The sequence below is a fragment of the Garra rufa genome, chromosome 17, assembly GCF_049309525.1.
Source record: "Garra rufa chromosome 17, GarRuf1.0, whole genome shotgun sequence".
In the NCBI taxonomy this organism is placed as follows: Eukaryota; Metazoa; Chordata; class Actinopteri; order Cypriniformes; family Cyprinidae; genus Garra; species Garra rufa.
The window spans coordinates 9,284,666-9,304,038 of record NC_133377.1 but is presented as its reverse complement, the minus strand read 5'-3'; the positions used below and the strand labels follow the sequence as shown (position 1 = coordinate 9,304,038).

Here is a 19,373-nt window from a genome sequence, read left to right as displayed (position 1 = left end):
CCGGCGGTCTATCGTAAAGTAGAGAGCTCCTGCAGATCCTTAAAAACTCAAGAACTTAGTTGTATCAAATTTAAGGCCATAAAAAGTTTTAAATATGTTAAATAGTATAAGTAACGTCTTAATTATAATTTAAGAGGTCTTACAGTTGAGGACGGAAAGACGAGAATCACGATAGGGCTGGATTAAACTTCAAAAGGCAATGATGTCATCGAAGAAATATGCACGCTGCACTTCAAAGACAAAATGTGGCACGGATGTCTTTATATGAATGTTTCTGAAGGGATCGGACTGTCCTCAGAAACGTGTCGTTGGCATTTTCATTTCATACCTGATAAAACTGCGTTAATACGGCTTTGTGTACAGCTGTTACTATGGAAACCGTAATATTTCAGCGCTCCTAAAGCGCCCCCTCGTGACAGACAATGAATTTTTATTTCCACATTTTTTCAGCTGTTTATGGTCAAATTATTGCAATTATCGACCCATGTTTTTATGCAGCAAACACAGAGTTGTAAATGTAAAAAGTTAAGGTGCCTTCTAAAAATGTAAACAAGTACAGTAATATTTATGTTTTAAATAAATATAATAAACTATATACTCAATTTATCCCTTTTAATGGTATAAAGGATGAAATGCCGTAGTGTAAGATATTGTGTTTTTGTGCGAAACTACTGTATCTGAATTTTAAATCATGCCATTTTATATCTTAATATTCTACTTTACATTGTCCAATCCCATTAGGCTACTGTTTATTTTACTTGTGCAGATCTTAAAAAGGGTCATGAATTGCTTTAAATTAATATTTAAAAATTCTGCAGATACACTAAATGAAATAAATATAATAAAAATAAATTTACTTCCTTGATATTTGTTTATATTTGTGTATTAAAAACGTTTTTGATTAGACTCCTATCTGATTTTCTATATTTAAAAAAAAGGGTATTTTTTTATTTGGGCTAGTTAAATTAATTTTCGGGCTACCAAAATCTGAAGAGTACATGCCCAAAGGGCTACCAGAAATTTTGAAATTTTGCGAGCCCTGGTACAGGAATAACCATTTTTAAATACATTTAATAGAAGAGCTACTGCAAGCGATTTTTAATGCTGGAAATCCATTTATGCTTTGCTGAAACTTCCGAGTCTTCATTGAGAGATCAGGTCATGGTTGTTTATCAACGGCAGACGCCACAGGAAAGAAGTTCTTTCAGAAGAAGAACAGTTTTTTGAAGTATTATTTGTTTTTATTCTGTCTGTTCAGTGTCCTCCAACAAGGACGGGTGGTGGTGGGGTTCATAATGTTCACAATGGTATTTTATTAGTTGTTGGTTTAACCATGGATCAGGTAATGGCTGTTATGTTATTTTCTTTTCAATGACGTTCCTTGTTACATGTTCAGAAACATCAACCAATAGGCCTATTGCATATCCATAATTATTATAATGGATATAATTAAAGAATACTAACACTATAACGTAAATTAGAAGTGTAACGCACAAACAAAAAACAGGATTTTTACACCTATTTTGAATTTTACTCGAATACAAATACAAATACAAATACTTTTCCCCCCTCAACAAATACAAATACAGATACAAATACTGGCTGCTTTGCACACCCCTAATATATATATATATATATATATATATATATACACACATACTTACTATACTGTATTGTCCTTTGTTTTAATGCAGTACTTATAGTTCTTTAAATAAATAAATAAAATCGAGTGAACATTACAAACAGCAAATGTTTAAATGTTATGGGGTAACATTACAATAAAAATAGTGGCTTCCACAATTAAATATAGACATTTATAACAGTGTTGCGCAAGGTATGTGATTTTTTTTTTTAAGAACTGTAAGATGACTGACTATAAAGTAGCCCATGCAATACTTTAAATGATTCTGCATAGCTGAGGAAACTGTGGTTTACACAAGATTGCGACACTAGCACTATAGCAGATTCTATTCAGCAGAAGTGAAGGTGCGTGTGTGCTGGAGGGTTGTTGGAAGGTCGCATGTGTATGTGTGTGTGTGTGTGTGTGCGTGTGTGCGTTTCCACATCTATTCAAAATGAACAATCATTAAAAATTCCCATCCCTTGAAGTATTTAGGGAGTGTGACTAGTCCCCCACCCACGAACCCGACCCAACCCAAAAATGAGTCAAGGGCAAGGTAAAGCCCCCAACTTAGAAAGGTGAGTGTAGGAGAAAGAGGAAACCTAGTTTCACCTGTGAAACTAAACACCCACACAGAACATAATCGCATCTATTGACTTGTAGCACAACAGCATTCGTAAATGCTACGTGATATCTTGATCAAACGATAGAATTATATACAAATATTCAAATACGTTAGTGGGCATATATTAGGGCTGGGCGATTAATTGAAAAGTAATCGAAATCGACATTCAGAACCTATAATCGATCAAATTTTTCCAGGTCAATTATTTCAATTACTTTCCCTTTAAAAACACTACTGCGTGTGGAGTCACGTAAGAGTAATTTTATTTAGAAGAGATACTGCTTATTTTCTACTTTTATTATTTATTATTATTTTATAAATAATTTAATTGCAAGTTATTTATTTTCACTAATTTAAGAAAAATGTGACTTTTCGTTTTAAGCAATGTGTGCTTTAATTTCAGTTGTTCAACACTAATGTTCAATAAATAATCATAGATAGTAGTTAGTGTGTGCACCCTTCATTCAAAAATCTCTCACTTGTAATATGTGAGCATATTTACTGTACAAAACTTGTCAGTGAACTATGAGGGCAAAAAAAAAAAATTATTTAAATATAATTTTATAAATGAATAAAATAATCGTTCATTAATCGTAATCGGGTTAAAATGTTCAATTAATCGAGATTTTGATTTTAGGCCAAATCGCCCAGCCCTAGCATATATATATATATATATATATATATATATATATATACTATACTATACACTGCTACTGTTCAAAAGTTTAGGGTCAATAACACCGTGTCTACAACAGTTGTCGCCGCGCCTCAACAACTTGAGGCAAAAGCGATCGTTTGCAAGTCATTTGAACTTGTTAATACGCCATAATTAGAATGAGACAACAGTTTGTTTACCCTCTAGGATTTGTCGCGTCGCGTCGCGCCGCTCCGCATTCAGTAAAGACAGCAGCATCACTGATTATAGTTTTTTTTGTAGCGTCGCTTCGCGCTGCGGCTCGCGTCCGGTGAAGACACGGAAGATTGTTAATCATTTTATTCAGGAGGGGTGCATTACATTGATCACAAGTGACAATAAAGACATTTATAATGTTACAAACGATGCATATGTTTGAACTTTGTAGTTATCAAATAATCCTACACTTTTAAAATAAAGGTGCTTCACCATGCCATATAAGAACCTTTTTTGTTTAAATAATTCCATAAAGAACCTTTAATATCTGTTTCACAAAAGGTTCTTTGTGGTGAAAGAAGGCTCTTCAGATTATAAAAAGGTAAGAAAGAGATGGTTCTTTCAAGATCCTTTGACTGAATTTTGAATGGTTCTTCTATGGCATCACTGTGAAGAACCTTTTAAAGCACCTTTATTTTCAAGAGTGTAAGAAAAATTAGCTATATAAGTATAGCTGTTGGTTTCCACAAAAGTATTAAACAGCAGAACTGTTTTCAACATTGATAAAAAATGATAAATAGCATATTATAATTTCACTGAAGACCATAGACCATCTTGAAAAAGAAAACAGTAATTTTAAATTGTAATAATATTTCACAATATTGTATTTTTGATCAAATAAACACAGTTTCAGTGTGCATAAGACACTTTTAAAACTATATGTGACCCTGAACAACAAAACCAGTCATAAGGGTTTTATTCATCATCTGAAAGCCGGATAAATAAGCTTTCAATTGATGTATAGGACAATATTTGGTTGAGATACAGCTACTTGAAAATCTGAGGGTGCAAAAAATATTGAGGAAATCGCCTTTAAAGTTGTCAAAATGAAGTTCTTAGCAATGCATATTACTAATCAAAAAAATAAGTTTTGATATATTTACGGTAGGAAATTTAGAAAATATCTTAATGGAACATGATCTTTACTTAATATGCTAATAATAAAAAAAGAAATAAGATTTGACCCATACAATGTATTGTTGGCTATTGCTACAAATATACCTGTGCAGCTTACGACTGGTTTTGCTTACTAAGCATCTGTTTGATTATTTCATGATGCTATTTTTTTTAAAGATAAATTACGACAAATTTGTAAATTGTTAGCCTATTACTTAATCATTTGTGAACATATAATCATGTTTTGTAAATTATTAGTTCATCATTATCTAATCACTTGTAAATGATTTATAACTTAATCTACAAAACATACGTAAAAATACTAACATATCACTTATTAATCTCTTATGAATGCATAGTGATGTTTTGTAAATGATTAGTTCATCATTAACTAATTACTTGTAAATAACTTGTAAATGAATTAGCAAAACATACACAAATTGTTAGCATATCACTTATTAAACATTTATGAATGTTTTTGCAAATCATTATTTTATCATTAACTAACCACTTATAAATGACTTACAACTGAACGTTATTATAAAGTGTTACCCTGTTGTTTTATCATTTTAAAACCAGTGTGTATGTGCAATGTTTCTTTACAAAAAAATGGTTCTTAGTATAATATCTTGTTTATTAATATTAACAGTAATATTTAATCCCGATATTTTGCAATGACACACAGTTTTTTAATATCTGTACTAAATTAAAATAACTGTTTTCTATTTGAATATATTTTAAAATGTAATTTATTCCTGTGATCAAAGCTAAATTTTCAGTGTGATATGATCCTCCAGAAATCATTAAACCATGCTGATTTGCTGTTCAAGAAACATTATTATTATTATTAGCCTATCAATATCTAAAACAGTTGAGTAATTTTTTCCGGATTCTTTGATGAATAGACAGATCCAAAGATCAGCATTTATAGAAAATTATAGAAAAGCTTACTTTTGTTTAGCAAGGATGCTTTAAATTGATCAAAATTAACAAAAGATTTCTATTTCAGATAAATGCTGTTCTTCTGAACTTTCTATTCATCAAAGAAACCTACTCAGCTGTTTTCAACATAAAAATTATTTCAACAAACTAATAATAAATCAGAATATCAGAATATTATAATGATTTCTGAAGGATCATGTGACTGGAGTAATGATGCTAAAAATTCAGAAATAAACTACATTTTAAATATATATTCAAATAGAAAGCAGTTGTTTTAAATAGTAATAGCATTACTGTTTTTGCTGTACTTTGGATCAACTAAATGCAAGATACTTCTTTAAAAAAAACATTAAAAATCTTAGTGTACTAGTGGTGTACATGTGTAAGTGTCAGTCCAGTGAGCACATGAGTTTTCCACCAATACCTGTGAGACCAGCATGCGCTCTCTGCTTAAATTAAGAGGAAGTTTTGTTGTTGTACAAGATTAGTCAGACGAGTGTTAGATTACTCAGACGTCTGAATTCCCCTCATCTCTCAACACCTCAATCACTGTCAGACTCTGATATGTGGGAGTCACATAAAGAGATGTCAGTTTATCCCATGATGCTGCACATGGAGGAAGCTGGGGGGTCACATTGCTTTTTTTTCATATTTACCAAACATGGGCAATTTCACGAGCACTGCTGTAATAATTCGAGGGATGAGCATGAGCTTGTTGTGTACCTCTGAAAACGGCATCCCATGACTAAACTTTAATTTCCCTCCTATACTAATATTCAGTTTCACTTCCTTTGGAGAGATTGACAATATTTTAAAGAAGTAATGTCATAATTCGGGAGGATGATGAATAAATAGTAATTTCAGGGGAATCTTTCATCGGTCAATATTTAATGACTATATCACAAGTAATGTGTTGTGGTAAATAATGTACGCTATTGCCTGAGATACGGTAGTATAATATATATATATATATATATATATATATAAAAATATAGTTTTATACATAGTTCTATAATAAAGTTGTCAAATGACGGGCTGAAAGAGAGCTTTTCAGTTCAGTATTGGGCTGAAATGTGACCACTTAGATTCAGTACACTATTTTTAAATGTCCTACTTTTGAGTATTCAGTAGAAGCCTACGTAACTTTCACATCTTGACACCCTCTCCTGCGGTATGCTGAAAACTTGCATCATTTGGTCCATGCACTGGAAATTAAATCAAAAAGTTCAACACAGTCTTGTTGGTATAGTGGCCTACCACAGTTTCCCCACGTAACAAACCCTACAGACACCTGTAATGTTTGAGCAAAGTGGTAGTGATGACAAGGACCAAAACTGCTTTTAGTGCTGTAAATGCAAAACAGTGTAGCAGTGGGTTCTTTCACTTCCATGTACATGTATGTCTACAAGCTCTGACAGCGGCCGTACGGCGACATAGTGTACTCCAAGATGATGCCATCTCGCTGTTTTGCTGCTATTATTAAATCGTAGTGAAAACAATTTGTTATAGAGTGAATCATTTCGAAGGAAGTCCTAAGGAAATTCTAAAGAAGTAAACAGTCAGACGTTGTAAGTCTTTGTTATGTTTGAAATTTCATGGTGACCATGCAGTCTTGTTAAGGGTTGTTGTTAAGGGTTCTTTTACTCCATTTTAGGACATTCTGGTCAAGGAAAAGATATTTTTTTCAAGCCTAAAATCTATTTTTATATTCAAATAGTGAAATATAGTTTTGAAAGTGAAAATATGTTTAGTTTCTTAGGCTATATATAGGTAAATGACATGACGTGATGTGTAAAAAAAGATATGAAAAGATGTCAATACACACCATTTTTTCAAATTCAAGTCCGCCGACGTTAATCTACTCTCTTGTCTGGATTGTTTGTTGGACAAAAATGACAGATTCATGTTATGACTGGTCAGATCGCCTGTTCAAACCCCCGGCGAAGGGCTAATTCAGCAGCCAAAATTGGGCAAGGTTCAGAAATAACTGGGGCTAAGAAATGTCTGCAGTTAATGCCATGTGCTCCACGTCTCTTTAAATAGATTTTTAATGATACAAGGTCTTTGTGTCATTTGGAGCGACCGCTCATCATGTGGTGCGACCATTAATAGCAATAACTGTATAACTGTATTCAATTAAAAAGAAAATATCTGACTTGCAAAAAGACATGCAAAAAGCTGGTCAGCAATTATAGAAAGCATTTGATTGCTGTAATAGCCAATAAAAGCTTTTCTATTGATTATTGAGAAGGGTATGAATAATTTTGAACATGCCACTTTTTGTTCAAATGTAAATAAAAGATGAGTAATCATTTTTTCCACAATGATGCCTCTTGTACATCGTCTTATTATCTTCTGGGAGATGTCTGTGTCATTTCTAATCAAAAAAAAAAAAAAAAAGTTGCTGATTGAATAAAAGTAACTTTAAGTCAGAATTTGCTAGGGGTATGAATAATTTCGGGCTTGACTGTATATATATTCTACAGAATTGGTTCAAAGTCAGAGTTGGAAACATCTTGAAAAAAAATTCCACAAATTTTTTATGCCAAGGTACACATTTCTACACTGTAAAAAGTTTTCACCAGATTCAACTTAAAAACCAAAGTTCAGCAGCTGCCTTAAGTTTTTAAGTTAAATCAGCGTAAAACTACAAGTCATTTTAACTTATTACAATCGAAATTAGTTGATTTAACTTGTGAGCTTAAATGACTTAAGTTGATTTAACTTAACATTTTAAGGCAGCTGCTAAACGTACGTTTTTAAGTTGAAACTGGTGAAAACTTTTTACAGTGTAGTAATTATGCAGTTAATTCTCATATTGTATTTCAGAGGTAAATCAATAACAATTACAAATTTAACTAAATTTTAAGTGTGATTTATGAGATTTGTTGCATATGAATCCAATTTTTCTTTGTTAAAGGCAAAAAGTTGATACTGATTTCAAACTTAAGGATTTTTTAGTTTGAATATACATTGAACCAAACACTATCATAACATCTTAGTTGATAATTCAGTTTATTTTTGACAAAACATCCCATGTTTCAGTAGTGACCGCACATTTTTGGTAGTGACAGTAATGTTTTGGTAGCGACCACAATACAGAATTTTAACCCACATACTAAAACACTAATAAAACATATTAAAATAAAAAACAAAAATCCATAATTGTACTAAAGTTTTGTTCGTTTCCTCCAAATAAAGGATTATGTGTTCCATTTTGTCACTACAGAAACAATCATAACATGTTTTGGTCGTGACTCGGTTGTGACAATTTTAGATACTTTTGAACCTATAGCTCAAAGATGCTAATCAGGTTAGCTAGTACAGTTCTGAACAGTTGTACACATATAAACACTAAATGTTATGGAATAACATACAAAAAATGTAGAATTATAGGAAAATGGTGTGCGGTAGTGATGTTCTTTAAGGTTACACACAGATTTTCAGACTTTTGAACACATTTACGCCACCTATCTACTCACCATGTATCTATGAGATAGAGGGACACAGAGATATTTCCTGATCATAAATGTAGGGCTGTAGTTAAAATCAGTCTCAGTCAATGCACTAAAAGTTTCAGTAGTGACATAAAAATGTGGGACATTTCCTAATTTAAGAAAATATAAAATAAATATTTTTGAACTTCACTTTTTAAAAAGAACAACAATTGAACAAAATTCAAAAATTGTTTCAGTATCATTTTCGTAAGTTGAAATTTAGGGGTTAGGCTTAGACAGCCACCTCATAATTAAAAGTAAGCAATAAATGATGATTTTATATTTATTAAGCTTACTGATATTTAAAACATTACAGTGGGTTTCAATAGATAATAGAAAGATCTTAGTAAACATCTAATATTTAAATTCTTAAATGCTTTTGAATTTTTTTTTTGTGGTTGTGGGACAACAGTTTGCACCAATTCTGTAGAATGGCCCATATATATATAGGTCATGTTCTAAAACCCTTCAAGCTGGCAAATCTTCTGTTTATGTCTAAAATTGTATAAAAGTTGTGTCTGCTCAATTGTGTTCCTTCCTGCAAGAGAAAGATATCCTGGACGAATTTCAGTCAGGTTTCAGGCTTCATCATTGCACAGAAACTGCACTTGTGCACAAATGACTTCCTTATTACGTCAGACCATGGCATCTTATTCCTAGTTTTACTTGATCTTAGTGCTGTGTTCAAAACTATAGATCATGACATACTCATAGATTGATTACAAAACAGTCTTTCCAACTGTTACAACTTTGTTTATTTATACGGGGAATCATCTCAGTTAATGCCAGTAAAGTATGGAGTGCCACAAGGATCTGTCTTAGACCCTCTGCTATATACAGCCCGAAATTCTGACTTAAAGTTACTTTTATTCAACCAGCAAGTTTTTTTTTTTGATTAGAAATGACACAGACATGTCCCAGAAGATAATAAGACAATGTACAAGAGGCGTCATTGTGGAAAAAATGATTACTCAGCTTTCATTTACATTTGAACAAAAAGTGGCATGTTCAAAATTATTCATACCCTTCTCAATAATCAACAGAAAAGCCTTTATTGGCTATTACAGCAATCAAACGCTTCCTATAATTGCTGACCAGCTTTTTGCATGTCTCCACTGGTATTTTTGGCCATTTATCTTTAGTGATGAGCTCCAACTCTTTCAGGTTGGAGGGTCTCCTTGCCATCACCCTGATCTTTAGCTCCCTCCACAGATTCTCAATTGGATTTAACTCAGGACTCTGGCTGGGCCACTGCAAAACATTAATGTTTTTGTCTGCTAACCATTTCTTCACCACTTTTGCTGTGTGTTTTGGGTCGTTGTCGTGCTGAAATGTCCACTGGTGCCCAAGGTCAAGTTTCTCTGCAGACTGCCTGATGTTGTTGTTGAGAATTTTGCTGTATTGCTCCTTTTTCATGGTGCCGTTTACTGTGATTAGGTTCCCTGGTCCACCGGCTGAAAAACACCCCCAAAACATTAGGTTCCCACCACCATGTTTGACAGTGGGGATGGTGTTCTTAGGGTTGAAGGCTTCTCCTTTTTTACGCCAAATGAAGGCTACATCATTGTTGCAAAACAATTGATTTTATGTTTCATCTGACCATAAAACTGAAGACCAGAAGTCTTCTTCTTTGTCCAGATGAGCATTTGCAAAGGCCAAGCAGCCTTTTGTGTGCCTTATCTGGAGAAGTGGTGTCCTCCCAGGTCTTCTGTTTTTCACCTGTTGAGTTGATTAAAACAGCTGTTCCCAATGAATCAGGGTAATTAGGATGCTTTAGAACAGCTTGGACTATTTGGAATGGTATAGAACTTTTTTATAGATAATTTTGGACATGCAACTTTTTGTTAATTTGTAAATAAAATCTGAGAAATATTTTTTTTCCACAATGATGCCTCTTGTACATCGTCGTCTTATCTTTTGGCAGAAACCTTTGTCATTTCCGGTCAAAAAACAAAACAAAAAAACTTGCTGGTTGAAAAAAGTAACTTTAATATATATATATATATATATATATATATATATATATATATATATATATATATATATATATATATATATATATATATATATATATATATATATATATATATAAGCATTGTAATGTATATTCCTTTCTGATTATTGTTCAAATCTGCTCATACATTTTTATATATTATGAAAACAATACAAAAATAACACTTTACAATAAGGTTTAGTTAACTATATTAGTTAACATCAGTTAACAACTGTATTTTTATCAAACTAACGTCAACAAAGATGAATAAATAGTGTAAATAGTGTAATAAATGTATTGTTCATTGTTCTTTAATTTTAGTTAATACCTCAACTAATTTTTTGGTTGTATGGCATAACTTGTTTTTGGATAAATTAATGATAGTGTCAAAATGAGGGATATTTGTAAATACTCCAATATCAAATATATTCCTGATTATTATAATGACACCTTTGCTGAAAATAATAAGGATTTTGATATCTACTCCATATTTGATTACAAACTCTTATAGAATAATTAAACATTTTGCCATATGGGATGTGAAGTTAATAAAACAGTTAATAAAACACCTTTTACAGGCAAAATTTTCATCTCTCTCTCTTCATCTCTAAATGTTCTTTTAAAAATTAAATTATACAGCAACATCCTTGTTTCTATAAGGATTGCTAGACATAACCTCATAGTTTCTGTTGCTGTTCATTGTTTTTTTTTTTTTTTTTGTTGTTTTTCACAAGTGTCTACCTGTCGAGCAGTGAGCAGAGCTGCACTAACAGCTCCCCACAGTCATCAAAACATTGTTGTTGCAAGACCTGCATGGACAAAAGCCATTGTCTGAGATAAATGGACAGAGTAATTCCTCAGCTATCACACATTCATGCTGCGAGGCCTATAAAAATGTCAAAAGCACTTATTTCTTCGGCCACTTTCAATCATGTCATGATGAATACACACACACACACACACACACACACACACACACACACACACACACACACACACACACACACAAAAGAGGAAATTGTGTTGCTCACCTCTCACTTGCACCGGACGAATGACTTTGGAAAAAACAGTGAAGAGAGTGTAGAATTTTGCAACAAACAGAGAAAAATCCATTCTAAACTTTTTGGTTTGTTCTTAGTAAGAGGAAAAGCCTCTCTCCTTTCGTCATCTGATATTTTTCAGAATAAATATGATTCTAAATGTTTAATGATTTAATACAAAAAATTCTGAATTTTATCATTTGGTTGAATACTTACAGAGAAATCAAATAGAATGGAATGAAAGAGATAACTCTGAATAATATAATTCTATGAAATATGTATAGTCTTATCTTTTTATTTGAAGGGATTGTTGAAACTATAAAATATAAAATATGCTATAAATTAAGATTGAATGATTTTGCTAACTTAACCCAAGTGTTTAATTCCTGGAAATATTATGTAATATCTTAATGAATTATAATAAGTATTCATGATCAATCCACTCAAATTCCAAAAATTATCCATTAAGAAATAATACAATTATAAAAAACTAATCACTAATATCTAAAAAAGTAATTTATATAATATTTTGCACATTTTATATATGTAAGATAAAATAAATGCAAATAAATATACATTTTCATTAGTAGATTCATTTTGGGATCCTCAACTATTTAGTGAACAGTTCTTAAAAATCTAAAGAAACTTTTTCCACTACAAAGAACTTTCTATGAAACTCAAAGGTTTTTTTTATAGAATCATACACCCGTAAAAACAAAGGGGCTTCACGATGCCATAGAAGAACTTTTTTTGTCTATTTGGTTCCATAAAGAACCTTTAACATCTGAAGAACCTTTCTGTTTCACAAAAGGTTCTTTGTGGCGAAAGAAGGTTCTTCCGATTATAAAAAGGTAAGAAAGAGATGGTTCTTTAAAGAACCTTTGACTGAATGGTTCTTTGTGGAACCAAAAAATGGTACTTCTATGCCATCGGTCTGAAGAACCTTTTAAAGCACCTTTATTTTTAAGAGTGTGTTTCACAAAAGGTTCTTTGTGGCGAAAGACGGTTCTTCAGATTATAAAAAAGTAAAAAAGAGATGGCTCCTTAAAGAACCTTTGACTGAATGGTTCTTTGTGGAACCAAACATGGTTCTTCTATGGCATCACTGTGAAGAACATTTTAAAGCACCTCTATTTTTAAGAGTGTAGATGTCAATAAAGAACCTTTGTTTTAGTAGTGATACAATGTCACAAAACTGTAAACCAGGAGCCATGACACATTTGCTTTTGTTTTAGTCATTGTAATTCCCTTTGTGTGTAAGTGGGCGTAAAAATACGCGTAGGTGTATCTCATGGTTTCTCCTCTTCGTCTCCCTCTGCTGCTCATTTTTTCTCCACACTCTGACATCACTGGAGTTTCCCCTGGCCTTGCAGTCTCTCTGCTTTAAAAAGGATGAAGAACCAGTTTTTCTGAACACAAGACAGACAGACCAACCAAGCAAAACAGCGAAGTGATAAACTGCACTGAGGGGACTTGCATTTAAGAAGCTTCATATATTTGTACACAGTTTAACTTGAGCTTCCAGAGGACTAACAGACATGATGATGGATCTTAAAAGTCAGTTTCTTGAAGAAGTAGCGCTGCCCTTACCACAGGTGATGGTGTCGAGGAAAAAAGCCAGATCTTCAAAATCAGGCGTGTGGAGGGTATGTGGGGTCCTGCTGGCTGTGGCCCTGTGTGCTGCCGCTGTCGTCTGCTTCACGCTCAACAAGGTGAAAAAACCTGGCCTATATAGTAAATAAGCCATTTCAGACACATACTTGTGTATTCTTGTGTACTAATTATGTTTCTTCTTCATTCTAGTCTCAGAACAATCAGGAAAGTGCAAATGGTAAGTTCAGACCCTTAGTTTCAGATCTTCTTTTTTCATTCACATCAGATTGATTTCCTATGAAACAAAATCATCTTACATGAGTTATTTTGTGTCTTTCCCTATCAGAGCTGAGTCTTACATTAAGAGACCATCTTTCAAAAGAAAATGTATCCTCCAAGGCCGCCATCCATTTAACAGGTAAGCTTAATTCCAATAACTTATTCCAAATACTTTTGGGGGTGATTGTATTATATCTTGAAGCTGACTAGACTATAAACTTCAATCATTTGGTTATGTATCCAAAAACGTCGGATAAACAAATAAATGTCAGATTTGATTTTTTTAAATGGATTGAGTTTTAAAATTAAAATTGGTTGTAAGTCTTTTTCAAAGTTTGTCACAAATTCATCTGTCAGTAAGAAATGAAACAATTACAGACACTAATATGAACAGATGACTTGAAAATCATACAAACTATACAAATTAGGAGAAAATATGACCCTAAATACAGATAGAGTTTTACATACAGTGAGAATAAGCACAGTTTTGATATTTTGAGTGACGGCTGTAGAAACTATGAAATATGTTTATGGACATTTTTCATTTATTGCATAAATTGCATTTATTTTGTATTAAGTATCAATGCAATGTTCACAAAAAATGAATGGATAACTATTTTTACAGCATTTATTCATTTAGTTTAACATTACTTTATAGGCCTACATATAGGCTACTATTGTTCATTATTAATTTATGTTTGTTAATATACGAACCGATGTTAATTTAGGCAACTTCAAATATAAATAATGTATCACTTTACAATATGGTTCATTAGTTAACATTAGTTAACTATTAGTTAACATGAACTAAAAATTTACGATACTTTTACCGCATTTATTATGCTTAGTTAATGATAATTTCAGCATTTACTTTTTTTTAAATCACAAGCTGTGTTTGTTAACATTAGTTAATGCATTGTGAATTAACATAAACAACGAACGACTGTATTTTTATTAGATAACATTAACAAAGATGAATAAATATTGTAATAAATGTGCTGTCCATTGTTCGTTTGCGTTAGTTAATACATTAACTAATGTTAACAAAAGTCACCTTATTGAAAAGTGTTACCAAAATGTATTATTTACTTGTATATCTATGAATTGCATTCACCAAGACCATAAAAAAGTCATTATGGTGCTTTGTAAGGTTGTCACTTGATGTCTAACCTTATTTATGATACCTACCCTTACAAAAACAACAAATTAACCATGGTTTTGCTACACTAACCACTAAAATGTGACCCTGGACCACAAAACTGGTCATAAGTAGCGTTGGCATATTTGTAGCAATAGCCAAAAATACATTGTATGGGTCAAAATTATAGATTTTTTTTAATGCCAAAACTCATGTAAAGATCATGTTCTATGAAGATATTTTGTGAATTTCCTACCATAAATATATCAAAACATAATTTTTGATTAGTAATACGCATTGCTAAGAACTTCTTAGGACACAATTAAAGACGATTTTCTTAATATTTAGATTTTTTGCACCCTCAGATTCCAGATTTTCAATTACTTGTATCTTGAAAAAATATTGTCCTATCATAACAAATCATACAATAAATTTAAAAAACTGACCCTTTTTTGTGATCCAGGGTCACAAATGGTAATCCAAACAAACAAACAAACAAACAAACAAACAAACAAACAAACAAACAAACAAACAAACAAACAAACAAACAAACAAAAAAATACTTTTACTGCAGTAAAACCATGGTTAATTTTCGTAAGGGGAAAGCAAAAATCTATTGAGAACCACTGACTTAGGCCATGTTTTTATTCTCTTCTAGGTGCATATGACCCTAAAGTGTGTAAAACCAGGTTAGATTGGAGAAGGAATCAGGACCAGGCTTTTGCTTCAGGCGGCTTGGAAGTAGTGAACAAAGAGATCATCATACCTGCTGACGGCATTTACTTCGTCTACAGCCAAGTGTCTTTTCACATCAGCTGCAAGACTGACATGCCTGAGGACCACGACGTTGTGCATATGAGCCACGCTGTGTGGCGCTATTCCGACTCCTATGACAGCTACAAGCCTCTGTTTAGTGCGATCCGTTCCGCCTGCGTGTACGCACCTGACACTGACGATCTGTGGTACAACACGATTTATCTCGGCGCGGCCTTTAACCTGCAAGCCGGAGACAAACTGCGGACCAACACAACGACAGAACTCCTGCCCCGCGTCGAGACTGAAAACGGAAAGACCTTCTTTGGGGTGTTTGCTTTATGATAAACACTCTTAAATAGGCCAAATGTACTGTATTTATATGAAGGAACTGCCGTATTTATTGTGTACAGGTGTTTACTTGTATTTTGAATTTTGCACTGCATTGTTGTGTTTTAGAGTGAACGGAAATGACGTCAAAGTAATGGATAATGTCCTGGCAGAAAATTACCAGAACAATTTTTTTTTTTACAGTGTAGCTAGATGTCAAGCTAACCTTGAAAAATAAGCAAAAAATACAAACTTGTGAGGAGGAAAGCGACATACTGTGAGCTGCAATGACACTGATAAGACCTGAAAGAGTGAATGTTTTACATTAAAACAGGTCAAAATCTATAACTCTATGATTCTTATGGATCAGATCCAGGTATCCAGATATCAATAAGGGGGAAAAATAGGTATTTTAGCTATAGTGTCTAATGAATGCTGAATTAAAGCATTCCAAGTTCCTATTTATATACTTTTTTGAAAACTTTTTTTCGAATGTTAATAATATGTGTATTTATGATGGGTATTTATTTACTATTTATTTAACTATTTATTAAAAGAAAATCTACTGCACTGCTATTGTAATGAATTTAAACATGTAATAAATCTGTCATGTAATCTTTAAATTCTGATTTTTTCTGAAATTTACAACTTTCCTTTAAAGGAACACTCCACTTTTTTGGAAATAGGCTCATTCTCCAACTCCCCCCGAGTTTATAAGTTGAGTTTTACCGTTTTGAAATCCATTCAGCCGTTCTCCTGTTCTGGCGATATCACTTTTAGCATAGCTTAGCATAGATCATTGAATCCTATGAGACCAATAGCATCACGTTCAAAAATGACCAACGAGTTTCCATATTTGTCCTATTTAAAACTTGACTCTTCTGTAGTTATATCGTGTACTAATATCAGTGGATAATGTAAAGCTGTGATTTTCTAGGATTTCTAAGATTAGGAACTACACTCCCATTCCGGAACTAATTTCAGGTGCTGCGTGATATTACTGCGTCTGCCTCGTCCATATTACGGCAGCAAACTTCCTTGACTATTACGCCAGAATGGGAATGTAGTTCCTAATCTCATCGGCCTAGAAAATCACAGCTTTACATTTTACGCCGGTATTATTACAGGATATAACTACAGAAGAGTCAAGTTTTAAATAGGACAAATATGGAAACTCGTTGGTCATTTTTGAACGCGATGCTATTGGTCTCATAGGATTCAATAATCTATGCTAAGCTATGCTAAAAGTGATATCACCAGAACAGGAGAACGGCTGAATGGATTTCAAAATGGTAAAACTCAACTTATTAACTTGGGGGGAGTTGGAGAATGAGCCTATTTCCAAAAAAAGTGGGGTGTTCCTTTAAAATCAGCTTTCCCTGGTGAAAAAACCTAGGCTGGTTGGCTGGCTTTAGCTGGTCAGCAGGCTGGTTTAAGAGGGGTTTTGGCCACTTTCCCAGCATGGTCAGGCTGGTCTTAGTTGGTCAGGCTGGGAAACCACCAGTTAAAACCAGCTACTTCCATCTTAAACCAGCTACGACCAGCCAACCAGCCTAGGCTGGTTTTAGCTGATTTTTCAGCAGGGCTGTTTTAGGAGCAAAGGGTATAAACACTGGTTGTGAAAAGTGAGGTTTCTGTAGAGGAAACATTGGTTGTGAACAAATACCTCAGTCCTCAAAATATTTCTATTTAAATTTAAAAAGCAGGGTATTAGGGAAACTGTCTTTCTCGTGCATTCTGCAAACCCCTCCATGTGCACGTTTCCGCTGACACGGTTTCCTCATCAGAGAAAACTGTGTGGTTTCGGTGAGGGGAAACTCCCTTTTACGCACCACCAACTCAGGCTTCAGGGAACACTCATGTAGAGTGGGCATTTTTGTGGTTACTTCAGGCCTATCTGTTACTCTGTTATTAATCAACAATGGTTGAGGAGCAATAAAATCAGTGGGTTTTTGTCACACAACAATTGAAAAACTGCTTGAGGCATTGAGGGATAATGTGTAGGCTACATTATGGGGGTAATAAACAGCAGGAAGTGTAACTGTTCAAGACCAAACAAAAGACTCATTAACAACTATCACCAAAAAAAAAAAAAAAAAAAACAGTTGTGGATCATTCCGGTAACAACACAGTAAGTGTATGTAAACTTTTGAACGGGGTCATTTTCATATGTTCAGCTATTACTTTCTCTTGTTGACTATATGTAAATGTATTCTATGTGTAATATCTTATTCAGGTGAGTACTAAATAAAAAATAATTGCATGCATTTTGTATGATCCATCTTATTTTAGTAAAGTAGTTAACAGTTTGCAGATTCTGCAAGGTGTATGTAAACTTTTGAGCTCAACTGTATATAATATGTATTCATAAGTGTGTGCTTGAAAAATCAATCAGTGTCTACTGGAAGAGAGTTAACTGTAAATGTTGCTTTTTGTTAAAAAGTTTGCAAAGTTTGAATCATCTTCTCCATATAAGAGTATTTTCCATAAATTTCAGGTCAGGGTAAGATGCTTTGTGCAAATTATGAGAGTAACTTCTGCTGAATTGTAAACAATCAGTGACTGCCAATAAACTAGTTTAAAGGCTGAATGCAAAAAGCATGTTTAAAAACAGGGTTCAATATGTTGCTGCAGGGATGATGTAATTTTGCAGTCCAAATAAGCATTTTAGCACTTCAGGTTGAAGTAAAAATAAAATTGAATGGGTTTTGGGTTAAGTGCCTGAAATAAGGTCTGTGGTCAACACAAGCTCAAGCTATTTTCACACTTCATTGAACCACATAAAATACATCAGTAAAACCCCTTTGTGACTTTTTGAAAGCTTTTACATGTTTTAAAAAGGCATTTGCTAAGTTGTTAAATGGCACTACAGAGGTTAAATCAGTTAAATGCGACCATAGTTCATTTATAGCCTACGTTTATCTTACTTCTAGTGATTGTATTTAGGCATAACGTTTTTTGCCCCCATTATGCCCCCTTTTAAAATATGTAATATAAGTCTAAGATGTCCCCATAATGTGTCTGTGAAGTTTTGAAAATGCACATTTTGAATGGAAGCAGTGCCTTTATATCTCGTACCTCAGATACTCTATGCTACAAAACAGCTCCTTGGTTTTGATTATCATGTCTATCGCGCTAAAATCGCACGTTTTGAAAACCATATTTAAACTTCTGATATCTGAGTTCAAACTTCTGATAAAACTTCTGAAGCACACGCACAGAAAGCGGCTGTCACGTGGCATGAAAATACTAAACTAAGTTGTCTTTCATGTCTTATTGCGCTTAAACTATCAAATACACACAAGTTTATGTCAAAAAACACATGAGCTACAAAAACAGTTTGATATGTTTGTGAAGGTAGAAACCTGGGAAAGAAATCACATGTTTATATTAGATCTGTGTGGCAGCAGCTTAATATACAGGAAATTAATCAATAAATCCACTGCTCTCATGTCTCCTCTGAGGCTGAGACTCTAAATAGTGTTCTGTGCACATCTGTGCAGCCTAAGACAGAACAATTAGCATGCTTTGCTCGAACTTTCACCATGGCATTAGAACTTGTACACCGCATTTTCTGGGTTGGTAGATGCATCGGGGACCCGATTATAGCACTTAAACCTGGAAAAAGTCGGATTAGAGGTACGGATTAGAAGTAAAAAAGGGGAAAATGAAATTTTAAATCAGCCATGAGAGTGAGGATTTGGAATAAAAATGATAGATTCTTAGAGCATTGCAGTGAATTATTCATAGGATGT

General features: G+C 33.3%; 1 protein-coding gene across 1 annotated transcript; it reads left to right on the top strand.

The window, feature by feature from the left end:
- Window positions 1–13,016: 13,016 nt before the first annotated feature.
- Window positions 13,017–15,633, top strand: tnfa (tumor necrosis factor a (TNF superfamily, member 2)). Its single transcript, XM_073821984.1, has 4 exons — window positions 13,017–13,237; window positions 13,329–13,356; window positions 13,465–13,536; window positions 15,194–15,633. The coding sequence occupies exons 1-4, from the start codon at window positions 13,064–13,066 to the stop codon at window positions 15,631–15,633; spliced, it is 714 nt and encodes a 237-aa protein (XP_073678085.1). The 5' UTR covers window positions 13,017–13,063.
- Window positions 15,634–19,373: the final 3,740 nt, after the last annotated feature.

What these genes read in the sequence shown, in the direction of transcription:
- tnfa (XM_073821984.1), top strand. Translation starts at nt 13,064, where the DNA reads ATGATGATGGATCTTAAAAGTCAGTTTCTTGAAGAAGTAGCGCTGCCC. An exon ending in TCTGCTTCACGCTCAACAAG is followed by an intron (nt 13,238 to 13,328) that starts GTGAAAAAACCT and finishes TCTTCATTCTAG; the next exon opens with TCTCAGAACAATCAGGAAAG. An exon ending in CAATCAGGAAAGTGCAAATG is followed by an intron (nt 13,357 to 13,464) that starts GTAAGTTCAGAC and finishes TTTCCCTATCAG; the next exon opens with AGCTGAGTCTTACATTAAGA.